The sequence below is a fragment of the Mustela lutreola genome, chromosome 7 (assembly GCF_030435805.1).
Source record: "Mustela lutreola isolate mMusLut2 chromosome 7, mMusLut2.pri, whole genome shotgun sequence".
Taxonomy (NCBI): Eukaryota; Metazoa; Chordata; class Mammalia; order Carnivora; family Mustelidae; genus Mustela; species Mustela lutreola.
Genome location: NC_081296.1, coordinates 139,566,896 through 139,592,789, shown reverse-complemented (window position 1 = coordinate 139,592,789; position 25,894 = coordinate 139,566,896). Strand labels below are relative to the sequence as shown.

The 25,894-nt window shown below is 35.9% G+C and overlaps 1 protein-coding gene across 9 annotated transcripts in view; it reads right to left on the bottom strand.

Annotated features, from left to right (window-relative positions):
- NUMB (NUMB endocytic adaptor protein) overlaps positions 1 to 25,894 on the bottom strand; it is a 190,864-nt gene that overhangs the window by 37,394 nt on the left and 127,576 nt on the right. For 7 of the 9 annotated variants that reach the window (XM_059182889.1, XM_059182887.1, XM_059182891.1 and 4 more), the window contains 2 exons: positions 6,379 to 6,453; positions 1,129 to 1,161 (listed from right to left, as the gene is read on the bottom strand). In XM_059182889.1, the coding sequence (XP_059038872.1) occupies positions 1,129 to 1,161; positions 6,379 to 6,453 (108 nt within the window). The remainder of the gene's footprint in view (positions 1 to 1,128; positions 1,162 to 6,378; positions 6,454 to 25,894) is intronic. The other 2 variants (XM_059182892.1, XM_059182894.1) reach the window with 1 other exon arrangement.

The following is a 25,894-nucleotide window of genomic DNA, read 5'->3' as shown; positions in this document are numbered from 1 at the left end:
CTCAATCTAAAGTCTCTTCAAATTTATTCATAAACAAATCAGGTGGGCTATATAAACACATAAAAACCAGTCACAACTAAAATATTTACTTGAGAATAAAATGGAAACTATTTGATCTTTATTATTTTTTTAAATTATTTTATTTATGTAACAGACAGAGATCACAAGTAGGTGGAGAGGCAGGCTTCCTGCTCAGCAGAGAGCCCGATGTGGAGCTCGATCCCAGGACTCTGGGACTATGACCTGAGCGGAAGGCAGAGGCTTAACCCACTGAGCCACCCAGGCGCCCCCATTTGAGCTTTAAAACAAAATTTCAAAGTATCAAAACCACCCAGTAAGAAAACAAAAAAAACAGAAAAACAAAAAATGATGGCATTTTTATATTCACATTAACTCTTAGTAACTTATACCCAATGACAATAGTGTTTTCTTATACTGTTAAATCTGAATTATTTCCTAGCACTTACTTAAACAATGATAAATTCTGACAAAAATGTTAGAAATGTGTTTACCTATTTATATATATATTCTTAATTCTAAGGAAATAGGAACATTAAATAACAAATACTTGAAAAGCATGTACAGAAGGAATATCCCATATGATGACAGATTATTTGATAGACAACTAATTAAGATAGTTTTTTTTAGATTAGCAGCCCAGACTAGAAATGACAGAATCCCCAAAGATAAATATATGTACTTTCACTCACTTCACTCGAAATTTAATTTAGACTGAAAAAAGCATTTGCAATGAATGTAAAATTTGATGTACATTCAATTTCCACTTGAACTTATTAATATATCTTCCCATTTCTGTCAATATTGAGCACTAAGTAAAACCCACTTCTTAAAAAATATTCCCACTTCCAGCTAATATGCTAATATGAACAGCTTTGCAAGATCAAATTAAACACCTAGCCTTGTGGAAATAATACTTTTTCAACTTATTTGCTTTCTTTACTGGACTTTAGTATAAACAGACACACAATTAATATCATAGATAGCAACTTTCCAATTAATTTCCATATATAGTCAAATCAATTCCTGTATTATAAAGAAACAAATGTCAGTGCTATACTGGGGGTGTAACTCCTTATAAAGCAAGCATGAATGTGGCATCAAACTTACTTTTCCAAAGAAGCCTTTGAAGAACTTCCTTTCCTGGAGGAACAGGGGGACAAGTCGAGCGCTATTATTGTATGGGCTAAATGTCCCAGGGTTTCACACCAATAAGCACATACAGAAGTTGGGTAAAGGGCAAAGTAGGAGAAGGGGAGTGAGAGTTTTAAAGAGTTATCCATACCAGGAGTGACAGGGGAAAAAGGAAGGGTGCATGAAAATGCAGGGAGACATACTGTATGGCCTAAGAATCCATAGGAAGAGAAGAAATCAGAACCTGTATCCATGCAGAGCAACTAGTTAGTTTAGTATTCTCTATTTACTTCTGAAACAGAGATTATCCAAATCTGGCAGCAGAGAAAAAGATTAAGACATACTGGTTTGGTGAGATTTGTATTTTAAATTTCCTAATAGTGAGTAGTAAGTACATTTTTCAATTTCCATTTTTCAATTTAAAAAATCAGTGGTCTACTATATGGAAGTCATCAACTTAAAAAAAAAGTCTACATTTGGATAACAGCATAATCACATAAAACTGCAATACATAAAATTAAATTATGAGTGTGCAGCAAGAATCTTTGTCAGACTTTTTCTTACCAAGTTCAAGATGTCACTTAGAGAATCTTTACTCATCCATTGGGATCAATTTGTAAGTTATGTATATGTGTGGGCTGATCAATGCCACAACAATCATGAGGAAATAACAGATATGTTCTATTCTAAACAGAGAATAAATTATCTTTAAAGAACACAAAGCTAATGCTTTCACTACAGGTGGAAAAAAAAATCTGTGGATCACAACTGAAATTTTAAAACAGGCTTTTGTTTTCTTTTCAAATGATACTGTTTTAGAATAATGAAATTTACATTGACAATTATAAGTATATAACTCTGAAACTATGTAGATAAGAGAGACATCATCTCTGGTTCCAGTACCAATTTTTAAGCTTATAGAAATTTTGAAAGCTGGTCATCATGTAAGATCAGAAGAACTTATATGAAGTAGAGGGGTTCTAACCAAGCTATCTTAACTTTATATTTCCTAACTTTGGTTGAACTATTTAAGCCTTTAGTTTTTATAATCAGTTTTTAATATTGGATAAATGCCCAGAAAAAGACAAATGTACTGAAATTTTAATCTCTCGGACAATTTATAAACTCATTCACTACTCTCAAACACTGAAGAGTTTGTTTCCTACCTAAGTTAGAAACAGCATCAAATATTTCCAAAAAATGTTATGAACTTAAACTGGAAAAACAATAAATTGGGGAAGTTGCTGCAGTAAGATTAAGTTTATTTCTACTGCCAAGTTTGGTGACCCTAGTTTTGTTAGACTGTGAGTGACCATCAGCGTTTAAAGATGCAGCCAAAGATAAAAGATCCACCATTCTTGAGGGATAGGGAGGTGAGGGAAAGAGATCTGTTAATATTTAGTTGGGCTCCCATAAAATCTCTTGTTAAACATGTAGTATGCCCTCTTTTCTTCAAAGACCTCAGTTGTTAATGAAAAAAGGTGACATGCAAAATGCATTAAAAGATAGTTATTAGAGAATATTAGTGCTTTTTTCTAAAAAAAAAAAAAAACAAGTTATGATTCTTTTACCTGCTAAAACAAGAACATATATTAAAGCAAATATATCAAATAGTGAATAAAAAAACAACATATTAGAAACTGTCAGTATAATGGAACTAGTCTAAAACCAAGACAGAGAGGGAGAGACATTTAGAGACAATGGGAAGAAAAGATCTTTAAAAGGAAAGAACATCTTGGACCAGTGTCAGCAAGATACCCAAAGGCCCGATACACTTTTTACAAAATAGACTAATAAATGATGTTACTACTGACACTTAAATTATGTCAATAAAGGCAATGAAAATGGGCAATAGTTGTTTCTGCCATTTATCGTATATGATCTAAGTCAAAAAGTGGCTAATTTGTGCACGTATGTCACAAAACAAATGAGTTGAAAATAGGTGTAATTAATTTTATCATACAAAGTAAAAAGAATTTAAACATTTATGCTCGGAGAAGCACGTTTAAAACTTAATCTTTAAAAAAGGTGATCCTCTTTAGTTTTATCTTTTCATTTGAGAATATTAATTACGCAGGTAACTTCTAGTTGATGTTAAAGTGATCCTAAATTGTAAGGGACTACTTTGAGGATAAATAAGAACTATATTCGCAAATTATTCAGCTTCTTCAATTATTTGCAAATTTAAAAAGCTCCAGAATGCCACATTTTTAGTTAAAACATCATTCAAGTGATAGGTTTAAGATGTTTGTTTTGCTACTTAACTCGTACATCTAAGCTATGTAATTCTTTAATTTACAACTCTGGCATTCAAACTAGTTCCATAAACATGTTATTTCTTCTTTAATCTGTAAACTTGTACACTTCTACATTTGCTTCCATTTACTTGAAACTCTAAGGAAGAAGATATAGCTTTGGCACAATATAAGCATCTGGTACAGCAGATTATAAATGTCAGATGAATGTTTGGTAAGGGTGGGGAGGCAACTAGAAATTTCTTCATAGTAAAAATATGAAAAGACAAAAATCTAAAATATTTGTGGACTAATATAGTCTGAGAAGAACAACATCCTGAAGACTTCCAACTTTCTGCAAACTTCTCAGTATAGCATTTGAAAGAGTATTTATAGGAGGAAGTTTCATTGAGTACAATCAACAGGAAATTGACCCCAAAATTCAATCTTATTTTTTAAATACATGTTTATCTATGTGAAACTATGCACAACATTTGCCCCAAGTCTCTTGGATAGCATCAGTCTAAAAAATTTTAAATAACTTCTTGAATGAAAAGTTCAGAAGTGGTCAATTTCCCCTCAAAGTTCAAAAGTTTATGTCCAGAAAAGCAATCAACATACTTATAAAACTTCATATTAGTCATAAATGACCATATGGAAGTACGAATCATTTAGAGATAAACAAAAGGCTTTCGTAAACTTTAAGACATTAAATGTAAGATAGGGTTATGATAATTGTTATGAGATTTGATTTGACCATACTGAAGACTGAACTGTTTTCTGTATATTCTAGAAATAATTTTTGAGTGGCTACTATGTGCCAGACACTGTTCCAGGCATAAGTATAATTTTTTAAATGGCAATTTGGTTTCTATTTCTGGTGAAAAACAAACTTCTTAAATTTTTTTATCTAAACAGTCCTACATCTCAAGTAGGACTTGAGATGTTTATAGTTTATAATCTTCATGATCAAAAATATAAAAAGGTAAAAAATTCACTCAATTAAAAAAAATTTTTTCTTTCAAGTTTATTTTAATTCCTATACCCAATGTGGGGCTTGAACCCATGACCCAGATCAAGAGTCACATGCATTTCCGACTGAGCCAGCCAGGTGCCCCTTAAAAAAAATTAGTTTTAAAACTAAATGGTGAATAGTAGCTATCTCTGTGATTACAAAAAATTTTATGTACTGTTTTTATTCATTTGTATTTTACACAATGAACTTATACAATCTATATAATGAAGAGATGCTTCTAATTAAATGTAGACTAAAAAAACTAGTTAAGAGGATTCACTGCTCATTAAACTAAAATACCATTTCTTAATGTCTTATGTGCAAATTAAAATCATCCCTAGTTTTCCCTTATTTAGAGAGTGAACATGAAGCCATGCTCTGAATTAGAAGACTTTCTAAAGGCTCATTCCACAATGACCGTCTACCTGCAAATTATGTAGGTTATAAGATTTTGGTAACTACTAGTAGTTTGTTTCAAGTCTATTTAATCTATTCACTGATTTGCCTGTTGTTTTCAGTCATTAGTATTATGATGTTTAAATATTCTTTAATGACTAATAGGACAAATCATTGTATTACTTTAAAAATTCTCCAAGCTAAACTTACTCTTTCAGTGAAATTGGAATTATTCTATTAAAGAAAAGATTGAATTTATGTTTCTTGGAAAATTACATTGTCTGAGGGTGTATTTAACTGATGAATATATTCAGATAGACATGACAAGTCTGTAAATTATAGCTTCACATACCGTAACAGATGAAAGTAAGTCCCTTTAACATTAATGATGATTAGAATAGGAAGGGTTTCAATCATTTAAGAATTTAAATGACCATAATCTGAGGTAAATGGTATGTATGTATGTATATGCAGTATACCATATGTCTACATATTGGGGGTTCTTTTTTGTTCCTTGCATACTATAATCAGTTATTTCTCTCCTCCTTTCCCTTTTACAACAGATTCACAGACATTTGTTCCAAAATATAGTACACTTCTCTAAGTAGGTTGCGTCTTTAATCTTATATCTTTTATAATGAGGGATTACGGATAGAGGTCATATAAAATATACCAAGCAGAAAGGTTTTGATAAGCAAATTGAAGGGGGGAAAAAAAAGCACTCATTAGTAGCCAAACTTGTGGCAGCCTACCATACCAGCAAACCCAAAGCAAACAAGTATTTATGCTGTCTGGGGCAAGGGCATGCAGAAGTAATGGTTAAAGCTTTCACAGCGAAGAGTTTGGAAAAAGGCCACACATTGGAGAGAAGGAAGGTGGTGAAGAGGATTGTCAGAGTTTAAGAGACATTTCAAACCTATCCAAAATATGATATTAACACTTCAATGTGAACCTTTGTGAACTCTGAATCCATTCTCTCCTTTTATTAAATATACAAGGATGTGCCTGGGGTTTAGTCTAAGGTATAAGAGGCAAAGAAAATATTATTCTTCCTGGAAAAGGACTCTCCATTTCAAGTATGCTGAAGTTTGTGAAAAAGGCAGGGGAAATACACTGCTTATGTTAGAGGGGTGTACAGAAGGAATCTGGAGAGTAGTAGTGAAGATAATAAGTCCTGCCCCAACTGTAAGCCTCACTAGCCATCATCACAAATAACTCTACCTTCCACTGTTTCTTAGAGTAAATTTAACATCAGCAATTTATAACCCAGTTATCACAGTTAGGTTAAGACACTAACTGTAACAGTTTTCTCTTGGTTTTAGATTTCATACCACTTGTTTCACATGGGTTCTGAATCCAAATACCTTTTGGATAATGTCTGGCCTAAACCGATGAAGTTGGTCTTTATAATTTACGCCTTTGGACAGATAGCATGAGATGCTTTTTACTAGAGCCCACATCTTTTGCCTAAAGAGAAATACTGGTCTTACTGGATACTGAATCACTAAAATTTACTGAACAAAATCTCTTAAGAAAATATTTCAGTACATAGATCAACAGTGGCAACCATCAAATACATACAGCTTTTAATCTTTTTACAGCATCTTCACAGATGTGCATTCCTCTTGACTCATCAACTTCTACATGGCCAAGGTACTGCAGAAAGAAGAAAAAAGGGTTACTGCTATGCATATTGAGTAGCTACTATATGGTAGGTATTAGTTGGAAGAAAACTGAATATTAAAATTTCTGCACTCAAGAAATTGCCACTGTATAAGAGTTAAGATGCTACTTTACTTACCCTCAGTGTCCTCATATGAATGAAATTCAGAATAAATGCCTCAAAAAATTGTTATAGAGAAGTGAAAAAGTAATGGTAGGCACTAAACGTTACCTAAATTTAGTGGATCTGAAGGTAACAACAGCCTGTGTTAGACACAGTTACTGTACCTCTGAACACAAAAATAATCCTAAAACAAAATGTATACATATGTAAATATATATACACACATACTGAAAAAGACACAAATAAAAATAAGTTATTCAAAGGCTGAAGAGATCATATATCCTTTTATGGGGAGCACGTAAGAGCAGGGCAGAGAACTAAAAAGACAAATTTTAAGAAGACAATACATTTAAAGCTTTAAAAGATGTGTAGAATTTGAAGAGGAAAAAACTGAAAGGCTGGGGAACCATTTTAGGTACAAAGAATTTAAGAAAAGTTATTAAGTGTGGAATAGTGTAACTATCTATCAGCAAGTACTCCTGTTTGACTAGGATTTGAGATATGTACTGCTGGGGAATGTGAATGCTGGAATGAGTCTCTACTTAATTCTAGAGTCAATGGAGAGATAATCAAGTTTATTTATTTTTTTTCCAAGAGAGTAATGCAATTCAAATTGTACCTTTGTATGGGAATAGCCTTGGGAAAGATAAAGACAGGATGGTGAAAACATTACCAAAATGCTCTCTTTTAAAAAGGAAATGTGATCTGGTTCTGGGTACAATTGAGTAGACTCCATCTTCCCTGTCCCATTGAATGAAACCATAAAACCTGAACAGAACATATTTCAAGTCCCTTTTGTAAAGAGCAGAAAAGTTGTCTGAGAAGAATACCAGGATGCAAGGTATTTCTGAACTGGTAAGGAGTTTACCTCCCACTCTCCTGCTCCATTTTCCTCCTTCCCCTTTCTGATACTTCCAACTTGGACTTAATACAGCCAGAAATCCCAAACTGCGTGCTGTCGCAAAGAAAGAACTCTAGAAAAAGTACTCTGTCTGTGGCTCAAGGATCAAATAAGGAAATGCCTTATCTTCAGAAAGAGTATAGGAATCTCTCTCCCTTTTACTTATCTCTTATTTTTCTTCTCACACCTCAGCTCCCAAAGCTATCCTGAGCTGGTAATAGCAGTGGAAACCTGCAAGAGCCTGAGAGGAGAAAACTCTTGGTATAGTGAAATTGTGATTCCAGGAGGATGAACCAATGCCCTTTCTGCTTCTTTCCCCTCCCTGTATATCTCCCATCATTTGGCCCTGCATGAATGTGAAATGGTGCGAACTCATGGGAGAGTAGAATAACTAGAGCCCCAGGAAACACAGGCACAGAGAGTTTAAGTAACTTGCCCAAGGTCATTCAGCTAGTGAAAACTCAAACCCAAGTGGCCTGACCCAGAACACTCTTAAAATGCATACATGGAATCTTTAACTTTTACTCAAATCTTTCCAATACTAAGTGCATAAAACCCATGAATTAAAATAAATTTAGGAAAGCACTCAACTTCAGGTAATAAAATACTTGAGGAATCAATCATAAAGATCATAAACTAAGACCAAAATATCTAAAGAATTGTTAAGAGCTGTAATTCTGAATGAATAAACAGGAAGAATGCTCACTTTTTAGTGAATCAAATAATGTACTATATATATAGTTCTAAGTTGCAAGAATATAATCTCTTTAGGGCAAATCTGAATAACATGAAATCCAATAAGATAAATATTTACATATTCTATTTTGGATTCTCAAATGCAATGAATTTGGGTACAAATTTTACACTTTCTATCTAGATCCACATTTAGTTACATTCTTTGGTTTTACAGATGATGTACAGTGGTAAAATAATGTTTTCTCAAATTCAATACCACTGAATTCATTATGGATACTGAGTATACATAAGAACCTCAAATTTTAGAAAATTTCTAAACTACTACATTAATAATAATAATGTTTCATATCAATAAGAAAGGATGCTGACAGCAAATTTTCATCAGTGTAACTCCATCTGGCTCACTACAAGATAGCTTTAACACAGATTCCATACTTAGTCATCTTTGCTTATCTTTTTCCTATTAAATTAGAAAAATACTAACTCAAAATTATAGGCTATCAGAAATGTCAAGTGTTTGGTAGTTCTGTCAACTAGTTCTAGATTTTCAGATTGATTTCACACTCAAGAAATAACAGAGTATTCCCTCACTGAAGGCTGGTTCTCAACAATCAGATGCTACAGTGACAGGAATATCACACTAAAATTATTATTATTATTATTTAGGATTTTATTTATTTATTTCTCAGAGAAAGAGAGAGAGCACAAGCTAAAGAAATAGCAGGCAGAGGGAGAAGCAGGCTCCCTGCTGAGCAAGGAGGCTGATGTGGGACTTGATCCCAGGACCCTAGGATCATGACCTAAGCCAAAGACAGACACTTAACCGACTGAGACACTCAGGCATCTCTACACTCGAATTCTGGAAAGGTCTATTTTTCAGCTTAGAAGACAATGATGAATGGATGTTTCAATACCTCTCTGGATGAATTAAGCTCTGAAAAGGATTTCTTTATGTTTTGTTGATATCTGGCCTTTTTCAAATACCAAAAATATATTCTTAATTTTCTGGTCCAACAAGTAAGGAAAATAAAGCAGTGGAAAATGGTAAAACCTGCACCACTGTTCTGACAGCTTAAGAAATTCTGACATCTCATTCTTAACAACTTGTTTTATATACTGTTAAATTCTTATAGTCTGTTGTTTTGTTTTTTACTCTATCCTTAATCACTGACTTGAAATGCCAAATACATATTATTAAAAGTTACATTATGCTAGACATTCTATTTTGTCTTACTGTTACTCCTATTTTGACTTATTATAGTTTAAGAATCTTTTAATATGGGGGAGGAGCAAGATGGCAGAGGAGTAGGAGATCTAAATTTCGTCTGGTCCCAGGAATTCAACTAGTTATCAAACCATTCTGAACACCTACAAACTCAACAGGAGATCAAAGAATAGCAGCAATTCTATGAACAGAAAAGCAACTACTTTCTGGAAGACAGGACATGTAGAGTAGTGAATCCTAGGTGATATACGGGAAGATAGACCATGGTGGCTGGGGGAGGAGGGAGTCTCCATCAGCCAGCTCCTGGAAAGTGAGTGGCAGAGCACAAAATCAGAACTTTTAGAAGTCTGCCCCACAGAACGAACATCACTCCAGAGGCTAAATGGGGAGTGGAATCCTCACTGGGACAGTGGGGGTCTCAGGTCCCTTGGGGCAACGGAAAGACAGGGGGTACCTGAGTGTGGCAGAGCTCTCAGGTTTTGGAGCAGGGAAGCTAGCTGCAAAGACGGAGTTGAGGAGTGGGCTCTCAGTTTGGGGTTTTCATAAATCATGATCCACAGCACAACTAGGCCACTACTCTTCGATCAAGGACCCAACAAGCGAAAGATCCGGGGAGACTCCCCTTTCTCCTCCTGGAGGAGCAGCATGGGAGTACACTGCAGGAATCTGCTGGGTTTGGACACTCCAAACGGGGTTGTGTACCAGGGACAGAAACGCTCGGTCACAGTACAGATGAGCACAGAGTCAGCCGGAGACCAGGGAAACTGGAGTGACTGACTGCTTTTTCTAAGGTCTCACTGAAAGTGGGGCCCAAGCTCTCAGCTCCTCCGGGGCTGGATACTGGGAGGCCGCCATTTTCATTCCCATCCTCCAAAGTTATAAGCAAAGCTTTCAGAAAACAAAAGCTACCAAGAGCAAACCCGAACTTGAGCAGATTACTTAGCCTGGCCCCTGGCAAGGGTGGTGCAATTCTACCTCAGGCAAGGACATTTGAGAATGTCCAGGGGTTAGGTCTTCCAGGCCTAACCCCTGGAAGATCAGCAAGAACATCCAGCCATGACCAAGTTTACTGATCAATGAGAACACAAAACTCCAGTGCTAGGAGAATATAGCACACAGAATTTTTGGCTTTTTCCCCATGATTCTTTAGTCTTTCAAAATTAATTTTTTGAATTTTCTTTATTTTTTTTCTTTTTCTATTAAAAAAATTTTTATTAGGCAAAATATGTGCTATAATGGTGAGTGCTGTGAAGTATGTAAACCTGGCAATTCAGAGACCTGTACCCCTGGGGCTAATAATACATTATATGTGAATTAAAAAATTTAAAAAAATTTTTCTTCTTTTGTTTTTCAACCAACATCTTATTAATTCCTTTTTTAAAATCTTTTTTAATTTTCATTTTCATAGTCATATTCTACCCCTTCATTGTATTTAACCTTATTTTTTGTGTATATATAAGTTTTTCTTTCTTTAAAATTTTGGGATACAGTTGTGTTTTTTTTTAATTTTTTAAAAATTATTTATTTGATAGAGAGATCACAAGTAGGCAGAGAGGCAGGCAGAGGGGGAGAGGGAAGCAGGTTCCCCGCCTAGCAGAGAGCCTGATGTGGGGCTTGATCCCAGGACCCTGAGATCATGACCTGAGCCAAAGGCAGAGGCTTAACCCACTGAGCCATCCAGGCACCCCGGAATACAGTTTCTTCTAACAGACCAAAATATACCCTAAATCTAGTGTATGATTTGTTCTAGTTTCCTGCCTGATCATGTTCTTCTTTTCTTAAATTTTTTTTTCTTTTTTTCAACCAACTTATCAATTCCTTCTTAAAAATATTTTTAAATTTTCATATTTATAGTCATAGTTCATCCATTCATTGTATTTACCCTTCTTCGTGTGTGTGTGTGTGTGTGTGTGTGTGTGTATGATTTTCTTTCTTTAAAATTTTGGGAGGCAGTTTCTCTTAACAGACCAAAATACAACCAAAATCTAGAGTATGGCTCTATTCTGTTCACCACCCTGATCATTCATATATATACATATATTCCCCCCCCATATTTTCTCCCCAATTTTGGGTCTCTTCTGATTTGGTTAGTGTGTGTTTATCTGGGGTCATTGTTACCTTTTCAGCATTTTGTTCTCTCATTCATCTATTCTTCTCTGGGCAAAATGACAAAAGGGAAAGACTCACCTCAAAAAGAAAAAAAAAAGGAAAAGAAAAGAAAAAAAAAAGAACAAGTGGCAGTACTGACTGCCAGGGACCTGATCAACATGGACATTAGTAAGATGTTGGAACTAGTGTTCAGAATGACGATTATTATAAAGATACTAGCATGGCTTGAAAAAAAGCACAGAAGATATTAGAGAATCCCTTTTTGGAGAAATAAAAGAACTAAAATCTAACCAAGTTGAAATAAAAAAGGCTACCAATGAGGTGCAATTAAAAAAACAGACTCTAACTGCTGGGATAAATGAGGCAGAAGAGAATCAGTGATACAGCAGACCAAATGATGGACAATAAAGAAGCTGAGAAAAAGAGAAACAAACTACTGGATCATAAGGGGAGAATTTAAGAGATAAGTGATATCATAAGACAAAACAACATTAGAATAATTGGGATCCCAGAAGCAGAAGAAAGAGAGAGAGAGGCACAAGGTATATTGGAGCAAATTATGGCAGAGAACTTCCCTAATTTGGGGAAGGAACCAGGCATGAAAATCCAGGAGGCACAGAGAACCCCCTTCAATATCAATAAAAATAGGTCAGCACCCTGTCATTTAATAGTAAAATTTATGTCTCAGAGATAAACAGAAAATCCTGAAAGCAGCTCGGGGGACAAGAGGTCTGTAACCTACAACAACAGAAATATTAGATTAGCAACAGACCTATCACAGAGACCTGGCAGGCCAGAAAGGACTGGGATATGTTCAGAGCACTAAATGAGAAAAATATGCAGCCAAGAATACTATATCCAGCTAGGCTGTTCAAAACCTTTGAGATACAGCAAAGGTGGTCTGAAGAGGAAAGTATATAGCAATACAAGCCTTTCTCAAGAAACAAGTCCCAAGTACACAACCTAACCCTATAACCAAAGGAGCTGGAGAAAGAACAGCAAAGAAAGTCTAAACCCAGCATAAAAGAAATAATAAAGATCAGAGCTGAAATCAATGAAACAGAAACCAAAAGAACAGTTGAACAGATAAACCAAAGCAGGAGGTAGTTCCTTGAAAGAATGAGTAAGATTGATAAACCCTTGGCCAGACTTATCAAAAAGAAAAGAGAAAGGACCCAAATTAATAAAATCATGAACGAGGAGAGATCACAACCAATACCAAAGAAATACAAACAATTATAAAAACATATTATGAGCAACTATATGCCAGCAAATATGACAACCTGGAAGAAATGGATGAATTCCTAGAGACGCATAAACTACCAAAACTGAACCAGGAAGAAACAGAAAACCTGAGCAGACCCATAACCAGTAAGGAAATTGAAGCAGTAATCAAAAATCTCCCAACAAACAAAAACCCAGGGCCAGATGGCTTCCCAGGGGAATTCTACCAAACATTTAAGGAAGAATTAATACCCATTTTCCTGAAACTCTTCCAAAAAACAGAAATGGAAGGAAAACTTTCCAAACTCATTTTATGAGGCCAGCATTACCTTGATCCCAAAACCACACAAAGACCCCATCAAACAGGAGAATTATAGACCACTATCCCTGATGAACATGGATGCAAAAATTCTCACCAGAAAACTAGCCAACAGGATCCAACAGTACATTAAAAGGATTATTCACCATGAGCAAGTGGGATTTATTCCTGGGCTGCAAGGTTGGTTCAATCTCTGCAAATTAATCAATGTGACACAATACATTAATAAAAGAAATAACAAGAACCATATGATACTCTCAATACATGCAGAAAAAGCATTTGACAAAGTACAGCATCCTTTCTTGATCAAAACTCTTCACAGTGTAGGCAGAGAGGGTACATACTTCAGTATCATAAAAGTCATCTATGAAAAACCTACAAATATCATTCTCAATGGGGAAAAACTGAGAGCTTTTCAACCCTAAGGTCAGGAACTCGGCAGGGATGTCCACTATCACCACTGCTATTCAACATAGTACTAAAAGTCCTAACTTCAGCAATCAGAAAACAACAAGAACAACAACAAAATAAAAAGCATCCGAATTGGCAAAGAAAAAAATCAAACTCTCTGTAGATAATATGATACTTTATGTGGAAACCCAAAAGACTTCACCCCAAAATTGCTAGAACTCATTCAGTAATTTAGTAAAGTGTCATGATATAAAATCAAAGCACAGAAATCAGTTGCATTTCTATACACCAAAAACAAGATGGAAGAAAGAGAAATTAAGGATTTGATCCTATTTACAACTGCTCCCCAAACCATAAGATACCTAGGAATAAATCTAACCAAAGAGGCAAAGAATTTGTACTCAGCCAACTACAGAATATTCAAAAGAAATTGAGAAAGTCACAAAGAAATGGAAAAACGTTCCATGCTGATGGACTGGAAGAATAAATATTGTGAAAAGGTCTATACCTAGAGCAATCTATACATTTAATGCAATCCCTATCAAAATACCATCAACTTTTTTCCAAAAAATGGAACAAATAATCCTAAAATTTGTATGGAACCAGAAAAGACCCTAATAGCCAGAGGAATGTTGAAAAAGAAAACCAAATCTGGTAGCATCACAATTCCGGACTTAAAGCTCTATTACAAAGCTATAATCATTAAAACTGTATGGTACTGGCACAAAAACAGAAACAGATCAATGGAACAGAATAGAGAGCCCAGAAATAGACCCTCAACGATATGGTCAACTAATCTTCAACAAAGCAGGAAAGAATGTCCAATGGAAAAAAGTCTCTTCAGCAAATGGTTTTGGGAAAATTGGATGGCCACGTGCTGATGAATGAAACTGGACCATTTCCTTACATCATACACAAAAATAACACAAGACGGATGAAAGACCTCAATGTGAGACAGGAATCCATCAAAATCCCTGGGAAGAACACAGGCAGCAACCTCTTCAACCTTAGCCATAGCAACTTCTTCCTTGAAACATTACCAAAGGCAAGGGAAGCAAGGGCAAAAATGAACTATTGGGACTTCGTCAAGATCAAAAGCTTTTGCACAGCAAAGGAAACAGTCAACAAAACCAAAAGACAACTGACAGAATGGGAGAAGATATTCACAAATGACATTATCAGATAAAGGCCTAGTAACCAAAATCTATAAAGAACTTCTCAAACTCAACACCCAAAGAACAAATAATCCAATCAAGAAATGGGCAGAGGACATGAACAGACATTTCTGTAAAGAAGACATCCAGATGGCCAAAAGACACATGAAAAAGTGCTCCACATCACTCAGCATCAGGGAAATACAAATCAAAACTACAATGAGATAGGACCTCACACCAGTCAGAATGGCTAAAATTAACAAGGCAGGAAATGACAGATGTTGGCAAGGATGCAGAGAAAGGGAAACCCTCCTACACTGTTGGTGGGAATGCAAGCTGGTGCAGCCACTCTAGTAAACAGCATAGAGGTTCCTTAGAAAGTTGAAAATAGAGCTACCTATGACCCAGAATTGCACTACTGGGTATTTACCCCAAAGATACAAATGTAGTTATCCGAAGGGGCACATGCACCCAAATGTTTAGAGCAGCAATGTCCACAATAGCCAAATTATGGAAAGGCCTAAATGTCTATCAAGAGATGAATGAATAAAGAAGATGTGGGTAGGGGCGCCTGGGTGGCTCAGTGGTTTGGGCTGCTGCCTTCGGCTTGGGTCATGATCTCAGGGTCCTGGGATCGAGCCCCGCATCGGGCTCCCTGCTCCGCAGGAAGCCTGCTTCCCTCTCTCTCTCTCTCTCTCTCTGCCTGCCTCTCTGCCTACTTGTGATCTCTGTCTGTCAAATAAATAAAAAAAAAAAAAAAAAAAAAAGAAGATGTGGGTATATAACAATGGAATATTATGCAGCCATCAAAAATGAAATCTTGCAATTTCCAACAATGTGGATGGAACTAAAGGGTATTAAACTAAGTGAAGTAAGTCAATCAGAGAGAGACAATTATCATATGATCTCACTGATATGAGGCATCTGAGAAACAAGAAAGAGGATCATAGGGGAAGGGAGAGGAAAATAAAACAAGATAAAACCAGAGAGGGAGAGAAACCGTAAGAGACTATTAATCTCAGGAAACAAACTAAGAGTTGCTAGAGTGGAGGGGGGGTGGAGGGATGGGGCGGCTGGGTGATGGACATTGGGGAGGGTATGTGCTTTGGTGAGGGCTATGAATTGTGTAAGATTGATGAATCACAGACCTGTACCCTGAAACAAATAATACATTATATGTTAATAAAATAATTAATATAAATAAATAAAGTTTTAATATGTTTTGGCATGATCACTTTCTTTAATTTTTCTCCCATAGCATTTTCTTGGTTATTTCCTGTCTTTAATCTTTGATATCAACATTGGAATAATTCTGTTCAATTCCTGTCTAAAACACCCTTGGTGTTTTTGAGATTTTATTTATTTATTTGAGAGAGAGCAAGCGAGGGCACACAAGTGGGATGGAGGGACAGAGGGATACGGAGAAGCAGACTCCTTGCTGAGCAGGGAGCCTGACTCAGGGCTCAATCCCAGAACCCTGGGATCATGACATGAGCCAAAGGAAGACACTTAACCAACTGAGCCACTCAGCTGCCCCAAACCCTTGGTGTTTCAATTAAGATTGCCTTAAGTTCACTAGCTGAGAAAAACTGATAATACTGACCTGTTCCATCTACAGTATTTATTCAAGTCTTTTATCTCTGAAGTTTTATGGTAGACTTCAAATACACTCTTGTACATTTCTTTCTAGATTAGCAAGTATATTCCATAGCATTGCACTATTTAACATTCCCATCAAAATGCATGAGGGTTTCAATTTCCCCACATGCTCACCAGCACTTCATTTTCTTTCTCTTTCTAAATTATACCATCTTCCTAACAGGTGTAAAGTAGTTATCTTGTGTTTTTTATTTGTATCCTCCTAATCTATCTTTTCACATGCTAATTGGCAAGTTGTGTATCTTCTTTGGGGAAATATCAATTTACATCCTTTGCTCATTTCTTTTCATTTTACCTATTTATATTTTAAGTTTTTATTTAAATTCGTTAGTAATGTCATATCACTTTCAGTTGTACAATATAGTGATGCAACACTTCTATACATTACCCACTGCTCATCACAAGAAATGCATTCCTTGATCCCCATCACCCATTTAGCCCATCTCCCACCCACCTCTCCTCAGATAACCATCTGTTTGTTCTGTATAGTTAAGAGTTTGTTTCTTAGTTTGCCTCTTTTTTCCCTTTGCTTCTTTAGATTCCACATTTAAGTGGAATTATATGCATTTGTCTTTCCTTACTTGTTTCATTTAGCATTATACTCTCTAGCTCCCCGTTATTGAAAATGGCGAGATTTCATTATTTTTTAAGACTGAGTAATATTCCATCGTATATACATAGCATATCTTCTTTAACAATTCATCAATCGATGGATACTTGGGCTGCTTCCATAATTTGAATATTGTAGATAATGCTGCTATAAACATCAGGGTGCATATATGCCTCTGGATTTGTATTTCTGTTTTCTTTTGGTAAATATCTAGTAGTGCAATTGCTGGATTACAGGGTAATTCTATTTTTAACTTTCTGAGGAAACTCCATACTGTTTTCCAGATGTAAACTGCATCTGTTTACATTCCCACCAACCCTGCAAGAGGGTTCCTTTATCTCTACAACTTTGCCAACACCCGTCATTTTTTGTGTTGTTGATTTTAGCCGTTCTGACAGGTGTGAGGTAACACTGTAGTTTGGATTTGATGTGCATATCCCTGATAATAAGTTATGCTAGTCATCTTCTCACGTGTCTGTTAGCCATCTGTATGTCTTCTTTGGAAAAATGTCCACTCATGTCTACTGTCCATTTTTTTTTTTACTGCCCATTTTTTAATTAGATAATTTGTTTCTTGAGTTTTGAGTTTCTTAAGTTTTTATTTTTTTTTTAAGATTTTATTTATTTGGCAGAGAAAGAAGGATCACAAATAGGCAGAGAGCAAGAGGGGAAGCAGGCTCTCTGCTAAGCAGAGAGCCTGATGTGGGGCTTGATCCCAGGACCTTGAGATCATGACCCAAGCCCAAGGCAGAGGTTTCCAGGCGCCCCTTTAAGTTCTTTTTAGATTTTGAATACTAACCCTTTGTCAGATATGTCTTTTGCAAATATCTTCTCCCATTCCATAGGTTGCCTTTTAGTTTTGTTGACTGTTTCCTTTGTTGCGCAAAAGGTTTTTATTTTGATGTAGTCCAATTGTTCATTTTGTTTTTGTTTCCTTTGCCTCAGGAGACCTACCTAGAAAGAATTTGCTATGACCAATTTCAAAGAAGTTACCACCTGTGTTCTCTTCTGGAGTTTTACGGTTTCAGGTCTCACATTTAGGTCTTTAATGCATTTTGCATTTATTTTTGTATATGGTATAAGAAAGTGGTCTAGTTTCATTCTTTTGCATGTTGCTGTCCAGTTTACTCAACACCATTTGTTGAAGAGACTGGCTTTTCCCCATTGGATAGTCTTTCCTGCTTTGTTGAAGATTGACTATGTAGCTATTGACTATATAACTATTGACTATATAGTTATAAAGCTAATTGACTATATAGCTATGGGTTCGTTTCTGGGTTTTCTATTCTGTTCCATTGATCTATGATCTATTTTTATGCCAGCATCATACTGTTTTGATTACTGCAGCTTTGTAATATAACTTGAAGTCTGGAATTGTGAGACCTCCAACTTTGTTTTTCTTTTTTAATATTACCTTGGGTATTTGGGGTCTACTGTGGTTTCATATAAATTTCAGGACTGTTCGTTCTAGCTCTGTGAAAAATGCTGTTGGTATTTTGATAGAGACTGCATTAAATGTTTGGGTACTACAGACATTTTAACAATATCTGTTCTTCCAGCCCATTAGCATGAAATGTCTTTCCATTTCCTTGTATTGTCTTCAATTTCTTTCATCAGTGTTTTATAGTTTTCAGAGTACTGGTCTTTCATCTCTCTGGTTAGGTTTATTCCTAGGTATTGATTTAAATGAAATCCTCTTCCTCTCTTCTTCTGGAGCTCTCATTAGGCCTGTTAGAACTATGGGCCTTTTTAATTTGTTCAAAGTCTTCCTCATTTCTTTTTCGGATCTTCTCTTTCTTACCTTGTGCTGTACTCTCGGTAACTTCATCAAATCTATCTCCAGTTTACCAACTCTCTTTTCAACAAGTCAAATCTAAATTCATATCAATAGTAACTAAATTCAATCATAGTAACAGTATTTTTCATTTTCAGAAGCTTAGATTTGATTCTTTGTCAGATCTATCTATTCCTTCTTTTCCACTGTCTTTTATTTTTGCCTTATGGTTTGAATTAGTTAATGATTTTATATATACATATTTTATAGTGTCCTCTATAGTCTATTAATTCAAGTTCTTACAGTGCTAATCTTCTTGTCCGTTATTGTACAATCCTTATTATAACTGCTGATCACTTCCACATATGATTTATAACTTTCTTTTTTAAATTGTAAATTCATCTTTAATGAAGCTCAACTTTTCTGGAAAAAAATCATGCCTTCTGGATTATACAGTGGTTTTACATTTGCTTCTAAAAGGTACCACAGATATATTTGTAGCCTAAGACCTACTGTATATTAATATGAGGATTCTTACACCATGCAGGTTATAGCATATAAAGTCCAGATCAACGGTTTCAATTTTTGGTGGGAGACGCCTCTTTTTCACCCAGGGTGTGAGCAGAGGCAACCTTCTATTTTTCTTTTTTTTTTTAATTTTTGTTTTTGGTTTTATGTTTTGTTTTGTTTTTGCTTTTTTTTCTGGTTCTCTATTTCACTGATTATAAATCCCACTGAAGGTTCTGGTTCTTCAATGGGTTCTCAGTTCTAATGCTCTGCTTTTTATGAATCCAGACCTTCAGAATGAATGTTAAAACATCAGGCTCCATGCTCTGGGTGGAGTCTGCTTGACATTCTCTCTCCCTCTCCTTCTGCCCCTCATGCCTGTGCTGTCTCTCTCAAATAAATAAATAAATAAATAAATAATAAAATAAGAAAGTAGGGTTTTAGGGTCTCAGAGTTACCTTTAGTTGCTGAGATATGAATATAGGTTTCAAAGTGTTTACAAGGGATTTTATTCCATCATTTTGATCAATTCAACTGGTCACTTAGGGGTATTTATGCCAACAAAAAAAAAGGTGGGGGAGACTTAATGGAAAAGACAGAACAAAAATATCTCCTATATAGACTGCATAATTTATTTTGGGAATGTGGAGATGGAAATCAGTGCTGTGCCTTCCTAGATGATGAGAAAAACATGCCCACTCAAATAAACATTATTATTTTTTCTTAAAAGATTTTATTTATTTATTTGACAGAAAGAGATCACAAGTAGGCAGAGAGGCAGGCAGAGAGAGAGGAGGAAGCAGGCTCCCTGCTGAGCAAAGAGCCCGATGCGGGGCTCGATCAGAGGACCCTGGGATCATGACCTGAGCCTAAGGCAGAGGCTTCTCTGCCACTGAGCCACCCAGGTGCCCCTCAAATAAACATTATTAAAGAGGTCTCTTTTCTCCTCTGAGACATTATCTCACTGAAGAACTGCAGCTGATTTATGCTTTAATGGCTCAAATATTTGACACCAAGACTTCTTTTGTCTGTATGTCTTTTCCAAACTCCCTCTGAGTAAGGGACTTTCATTCACAAAAATGCACTTTAGAAAAATTAGTGTGTGGAATTTCATTCTTGGATGAATTAAGTCATTTTTCCTTTTCTTGAAAAAATTATTTAAAAAGTAGACTTCCCCCCTTGTTTTGGTAATGTAGGCCATGAGAAGGAATGCACAGCTCTGATGTGAGAGAACATACAGTCAACAGTTCCCAACATGGGCAAAAAAATGACATCATAATCAATTTATAAGGTGTAAGGCATATTATCAAATATACATAACCTGTATTATATTGCACATACAGGATGCAGATGTGTAGAACATGATATCAAAATTTGTTTGGCTTCTTTAATTAAAGAGTAGTTAAGTCAAATTATAACAGATTACTTTTATGTATAAATTTCGAGTACGGTTACATTGAACGAGTCATCTGACCTAAGTATATGTATTAAATCTAATCACAGGAGTTTAAAGTTAGAAAAGAACTTAAGGAGACTCAAAGCCTTCACCTTTCAAATATGGATGGCACTGGTGTCAAAAAAGTTAAGTGATTTGCACAAGGTCATGTAACCAGTAAATTAACAGAGCCAGTAATAGACCTTTCATCTTTTCACTCCTAGATCTTTCTTCTTTCAACTATCTTCTTTTTACTATCTCACATTACTTCTACAACTCTCCTATTTAAGTAATGGTTTATAGTTTACCGATCTTACATACATTAACAATGTTATTCTTAAAAAAAAAACGTTGATCAAATGAACAGTCAACCATTTTGGTAATGTTGCTTATGGCTCAATATTTCCTTCATAAATGAAATTACCCTAACTTTCTAGTTAAACTGTACCACTGCCAACCAAGCAGTAGATATGGGGATTTTGCTTTATAGAAATATTACAGCTGATAAGTGAAGAAAGGATGACAGAATTAAAGTATCACCATTCTGCAAAGCTTAATAAATTAAATCTGATCAGGTGTGTAAACCTGGCAATTCACAGACCTGTACCCCTGGGGATAAAAATATCTGTTTATAAAAAATAAAAAATTAAAAATATTAAATCTGATCAGGTGTCTAAAAACCAACTCACAAGAATTATAGGAAACAGATAAACATGTTAAAGCATTTTCAATTTGCTGAAGAGTGAAGAATTAGAATTCCGGACCAACCGGAGGAATAGATTCCAGTGAACACTAAAGTGTATCTCAGCTTAAACACACGAAAAGAACGTCCCCATACCAGAAGTAAACCAGAAGTAGACAGAGTCTTGCTAAAACTGTAATCCAGCCCCAGTTCTATTAACACAAAATCTAACAAAGACAAAATGAGAAAGCAAAATTACAGTCCATTCTGACTCAAAAGCATAGATGTGAAATTTCTGAACAAAATATTACCAAAGAGAACCTAGAAATATACTAAATAACCTCAACTTGATCAGTATCTGTCTATAATGAGTTGAATTTATTCTAGGAATGTAAGGTTGGTGGACTATTAAAAAAATCACAAGTATAATTTACCAACTAACAGAATTAAAGATAAAATTTATGCAATCATCTCAAAATTTAGTTTCCATTCATAATTTTAATAATTTTTAAAACAAGAACAGAAGGGAACTTGTTTAATCTGATAAACTGTGGTAAGACTGAGAATAAGGCAAGAATTGTTTTTATCACCAATTCTACCCAAAGTTATAAACATCAGTCTCTGACCAATGCAATGAAGGGACATACATACATATATACATGAAAGTATAAAGTGCAAATCACTGAACTTTTTCTTACATTAGAATGTAAGAAATATAACAATAACTATTCATAGATTATATAACTGTATTAGTAGAAAACCCAAAAGAATATACAAATAAATTACTAGTATAAGTGAGTTTAGCAAGGAAACTAGATACAATTTTAACATACAAAAGTCAACTGTAAAATATTAAAAATAAAAAAAGTCAATTGTATCATTTTTTTAATATATATAAATACCAAATCATTATGTTGTACACTTGAAACTAATATAATGTCATATGTGAATCAGCAATAAGCAGAAAATGAAATTTTAAAAAAGTTACCGTTTATAATAGAGTCAAAATTAAATGCTCGGTATTATCCTTCATTCATGAATCTACTCTACTACCAACAGTCTTCCCCAAAATACCATATGGCAAGTCTACCCTGCCAACCACTCAGATAAAAAATCTTTGCACTATGCTTGACTTCTCTCTCGATTGACATTCACAATTTAATCCATCAATAAATACTATCAGCTCTATCTACAAAATACATCCAGAATCTGACCCCTTCTTACCACTTCTACTACCATCACCCTGATGGAAATCATCACATCTTCCATGTCTAGATTTTCACAAAAGCCACTTAACTGATCTCTCTGCTTCCACCCTTGCTCTTCTCTACAGCTGATTCTCAGCATAAGAATGAGAGTAATCATTTAAAAATATAATTTGGGCACCTGGGTGGCTCAGTGGGTTAAGCCGCTGCCTTCGGCTCAGGTCATGATCTCAGGGTCCTGGGATCGAGTCCCGCATCAGGCTCTCTGCTCAGCAGGGAGCCTGCTTCCCTCTCTCTCTCTCTGCCTGCCTCTCTGTCTACTTGTGATCTCTGTCTGTCAAATAAACAAATAAAATCTTTAAAAAAAAAATAAAAATATAATTTATAGGGGCGCCTGGGTGGCTCAGTGAGTTAAAGCTTCTGCCTTCAGCTTATGTCATTGATCTGAGGGTCCTGGGATCAAGTCCCACATCAGGCTCTCTGCTCAGCGGGGAGCATGCTTCCTCCCCCCTCTCTCTCTCTGCCTGCTTCTCTGCCTACTTCTGATCTCTGTCTGTCAAGTGAATAAATAGAGTATTTAAAAAAAATTTTTTTTTAATTTACATAAAGTCATTCCCCTGCTCAAAATTCTCCAATAGTTTCCCATTCCACTCTAAATAAAAGCCAAAGTCCTTAAAATAATCTGTAAGGCCCTATATCAGTGGTTTCTCAAAGGGGAGTGTTTAAGAAATATGGAGGCATTTCTGGTAACAATAACTTGGAAAATTACTCATAGGTAGTATGCATAGAGGATATTCTGCTTCTTGTATGACATCTGAATGTGCTACTAGACACTTAGAATGGACTAAAAACTTGTCATTATTTAGATTTAACTCTAACTCCATTTTACATATATACACACACAATTAGGATTAGGGTTAAATTAATAGTTCCCTTCGTATGTTAGGGGTGGGAGGTGGAAAAAAGGAGGCAGATAATTCTTTTACATATTACAGTATTTCTACTACACGAATTAGTCTTCTTTATATTTTTAGTTTTGGGGGGGGAGGCGGTTTTGGTCATTTACATAACCCAAGGGTATTACCAATTTTATCCGTATTTTCAAGTTTATTTGCATAGAATCTTAATTTTAAAAATTCCATTTGTATCTGTATTTTCCCATTTTACTTTTTATTCTGTGTACTTGTGTTTTCTTGATAAAGTACAGTTAGCAACTTTTCATTTGGGATTAACACTGTGCACCCAAAACTTCTGAAATTACAAATGATACTTGTTATACGGTAGGTAAACCAGCGGATTAGGACCTATGCTATTAGAAAAACTGAAATAGCAAGAGCTCTACTTTCTGTACCATGGCTATTTGGTTACATGCAAAATAAGAAAAGCCTGTGTGATACTGTGATCTGCAAGAAATACAGATTTGGTCATTCAGAGTACCACAATATATTTCCCATATATATTTACTCTTTGTCCAGTTTCTGACTGGCAGTTCCCCCAATCCTTGGAATTTCCTGAATATTAGAAGTGATAAGTGTCTTTTGTTATGTAAAGGGACAACTTTGGGAAAGCATTTAAGGGAGGCAGATGGTTGCCTAGATGACCAAGCAGTTATTAAAGGGGTGGGCTCCTGTGTGGCTCAGTGGCTTTAACCAAAGCCTCTGCCTTCAGTTTGGGTCCTGATCCCAGAGTCCTGGGATTGCCCTGCATTGGGCTCTCTGCTCTGTGAGGAGCCTGCTTCTCCCTCTCTCTCTGCTGCCTGCCTCTCTGCCTACTTGTGATCTTTGTCTGTCAAATAAATAAAATCTAAAAAAAGCAGGGGGGGCTTGGATCTGCCAGTCCCATCTCCCAACCTCTGGAGAGAGAAGAGGGACTGAAGATTCAGTCAATGATTTAGTCAATTATGACTATGTAAAGATGCCTCCAAAAGACAGTTTGGGGCCTTTCTTTTTGAAGAGCTTACCTACTTGGGGAATCAGAACACTTCCACGTGCCACCAAGCCAGGCCCCAAGCTCCATGAGGGCAGAAGCAACTTTGTTCAGGACTTCATCCTAGGTATTTCTCTCTCTTTTTAAAAAAGGGTTTATTTACTTATTTGTTACAGAGAGAGAACACAAGCAGGGGGAGCACCAGGCAGAAGGAGAAGCAGGAAGAGGGAGAAGCAGGGAGCCCAAGGCAGGACTCAATCCCAGGACGCTGGGTTCATGACCTGAGCAGAAGGCAGATGCTTAACTGACTGAGCCACCCAGGGGTCCCCTGTGTATCTCTTTATCTCACCATTGATTCATACACTTTATCATGTCCTTTCATAAATTGTTAAATATTAAGTGTTCCCCCTGAGTTCTGTGAGCTGGCTCTAGCAAATGAATTAAACCTACGGAGATCAGTGGATCTCTAATCTGTCACCATTATTCAGAAACATGGGTAACAAACAATCTGGGCCTTGTGACTGGTATCTGAAGTATGGGGTGGGGGGCAAGGGGAAAGTGTTATAGGCCTCAACCATAAAACTGAGGAATCTGATGCTATCTGCAGGTAAGACAGTGTCACAATTAGGTTGAATTCTCAAACACTCTGCTGATGTCCAAGAATTGCTTGGTATTATTGTTCTAATGGTCAACCCCCGCAAAATCCGTTATTAAAATACTATCTCTTGTAACTTCTAGCACAATGGCAATCCTTATCTTTTAAAAAACATTGGGCCCCAGAAGAACTTGGCAGAATATTTAATCAGCAGTGTTAGTCCAGGAGGTAAACACATGCAATTCTAGCATTCATGTGCTCAGTTCTCCATTTGGTCTACCATATTTGTACCTACCAGCACACTTCCATGTGTTTAGTCAGAGCCACCCAGGCGCCCCCACCAAAAGTTTTCTTGTGAGCTTTGTAATACTTCCCTTCCACTCCTTCCCACACTCATACAACCTTGTCAGACAAACTTCTTGAATTTGTAATCTCTAGATTTGTCATCTTCCTCTTTATTTTGCACCCATTCTCTCCTCAATCTAGATTCCATCCTCATGACTCCCCGTAAGTGCTATCATCAAAGTCACCAAGACTTTCAGATTTTTAATCTAATGAAGTTTCATTTTTTCCTTGATCTCTTCATAGCATTTGACCACTTTTTCTTTCCTTGAAACCTCGCCTTCTGAGACCTCTCATTCTTATTCTCCTTTGAAGATACACATCTCACTGCCTCTCCCTTCTACGTTTGTCCTAGGCCCTCCCCTCCTCTTACTTCCTCTAGGCAATCTCACTTACTCATGACTTCAGTGATAAGTTATACAGAGTCAGCCCTCATTATTTAAGGATTCCATATTTGCAAACGTACCTACTTACTAGAATTTATTTGTAATCTCAAAATCAAAACTCATGGTGCCCGTGGTGAGTGGGGATCTGCAT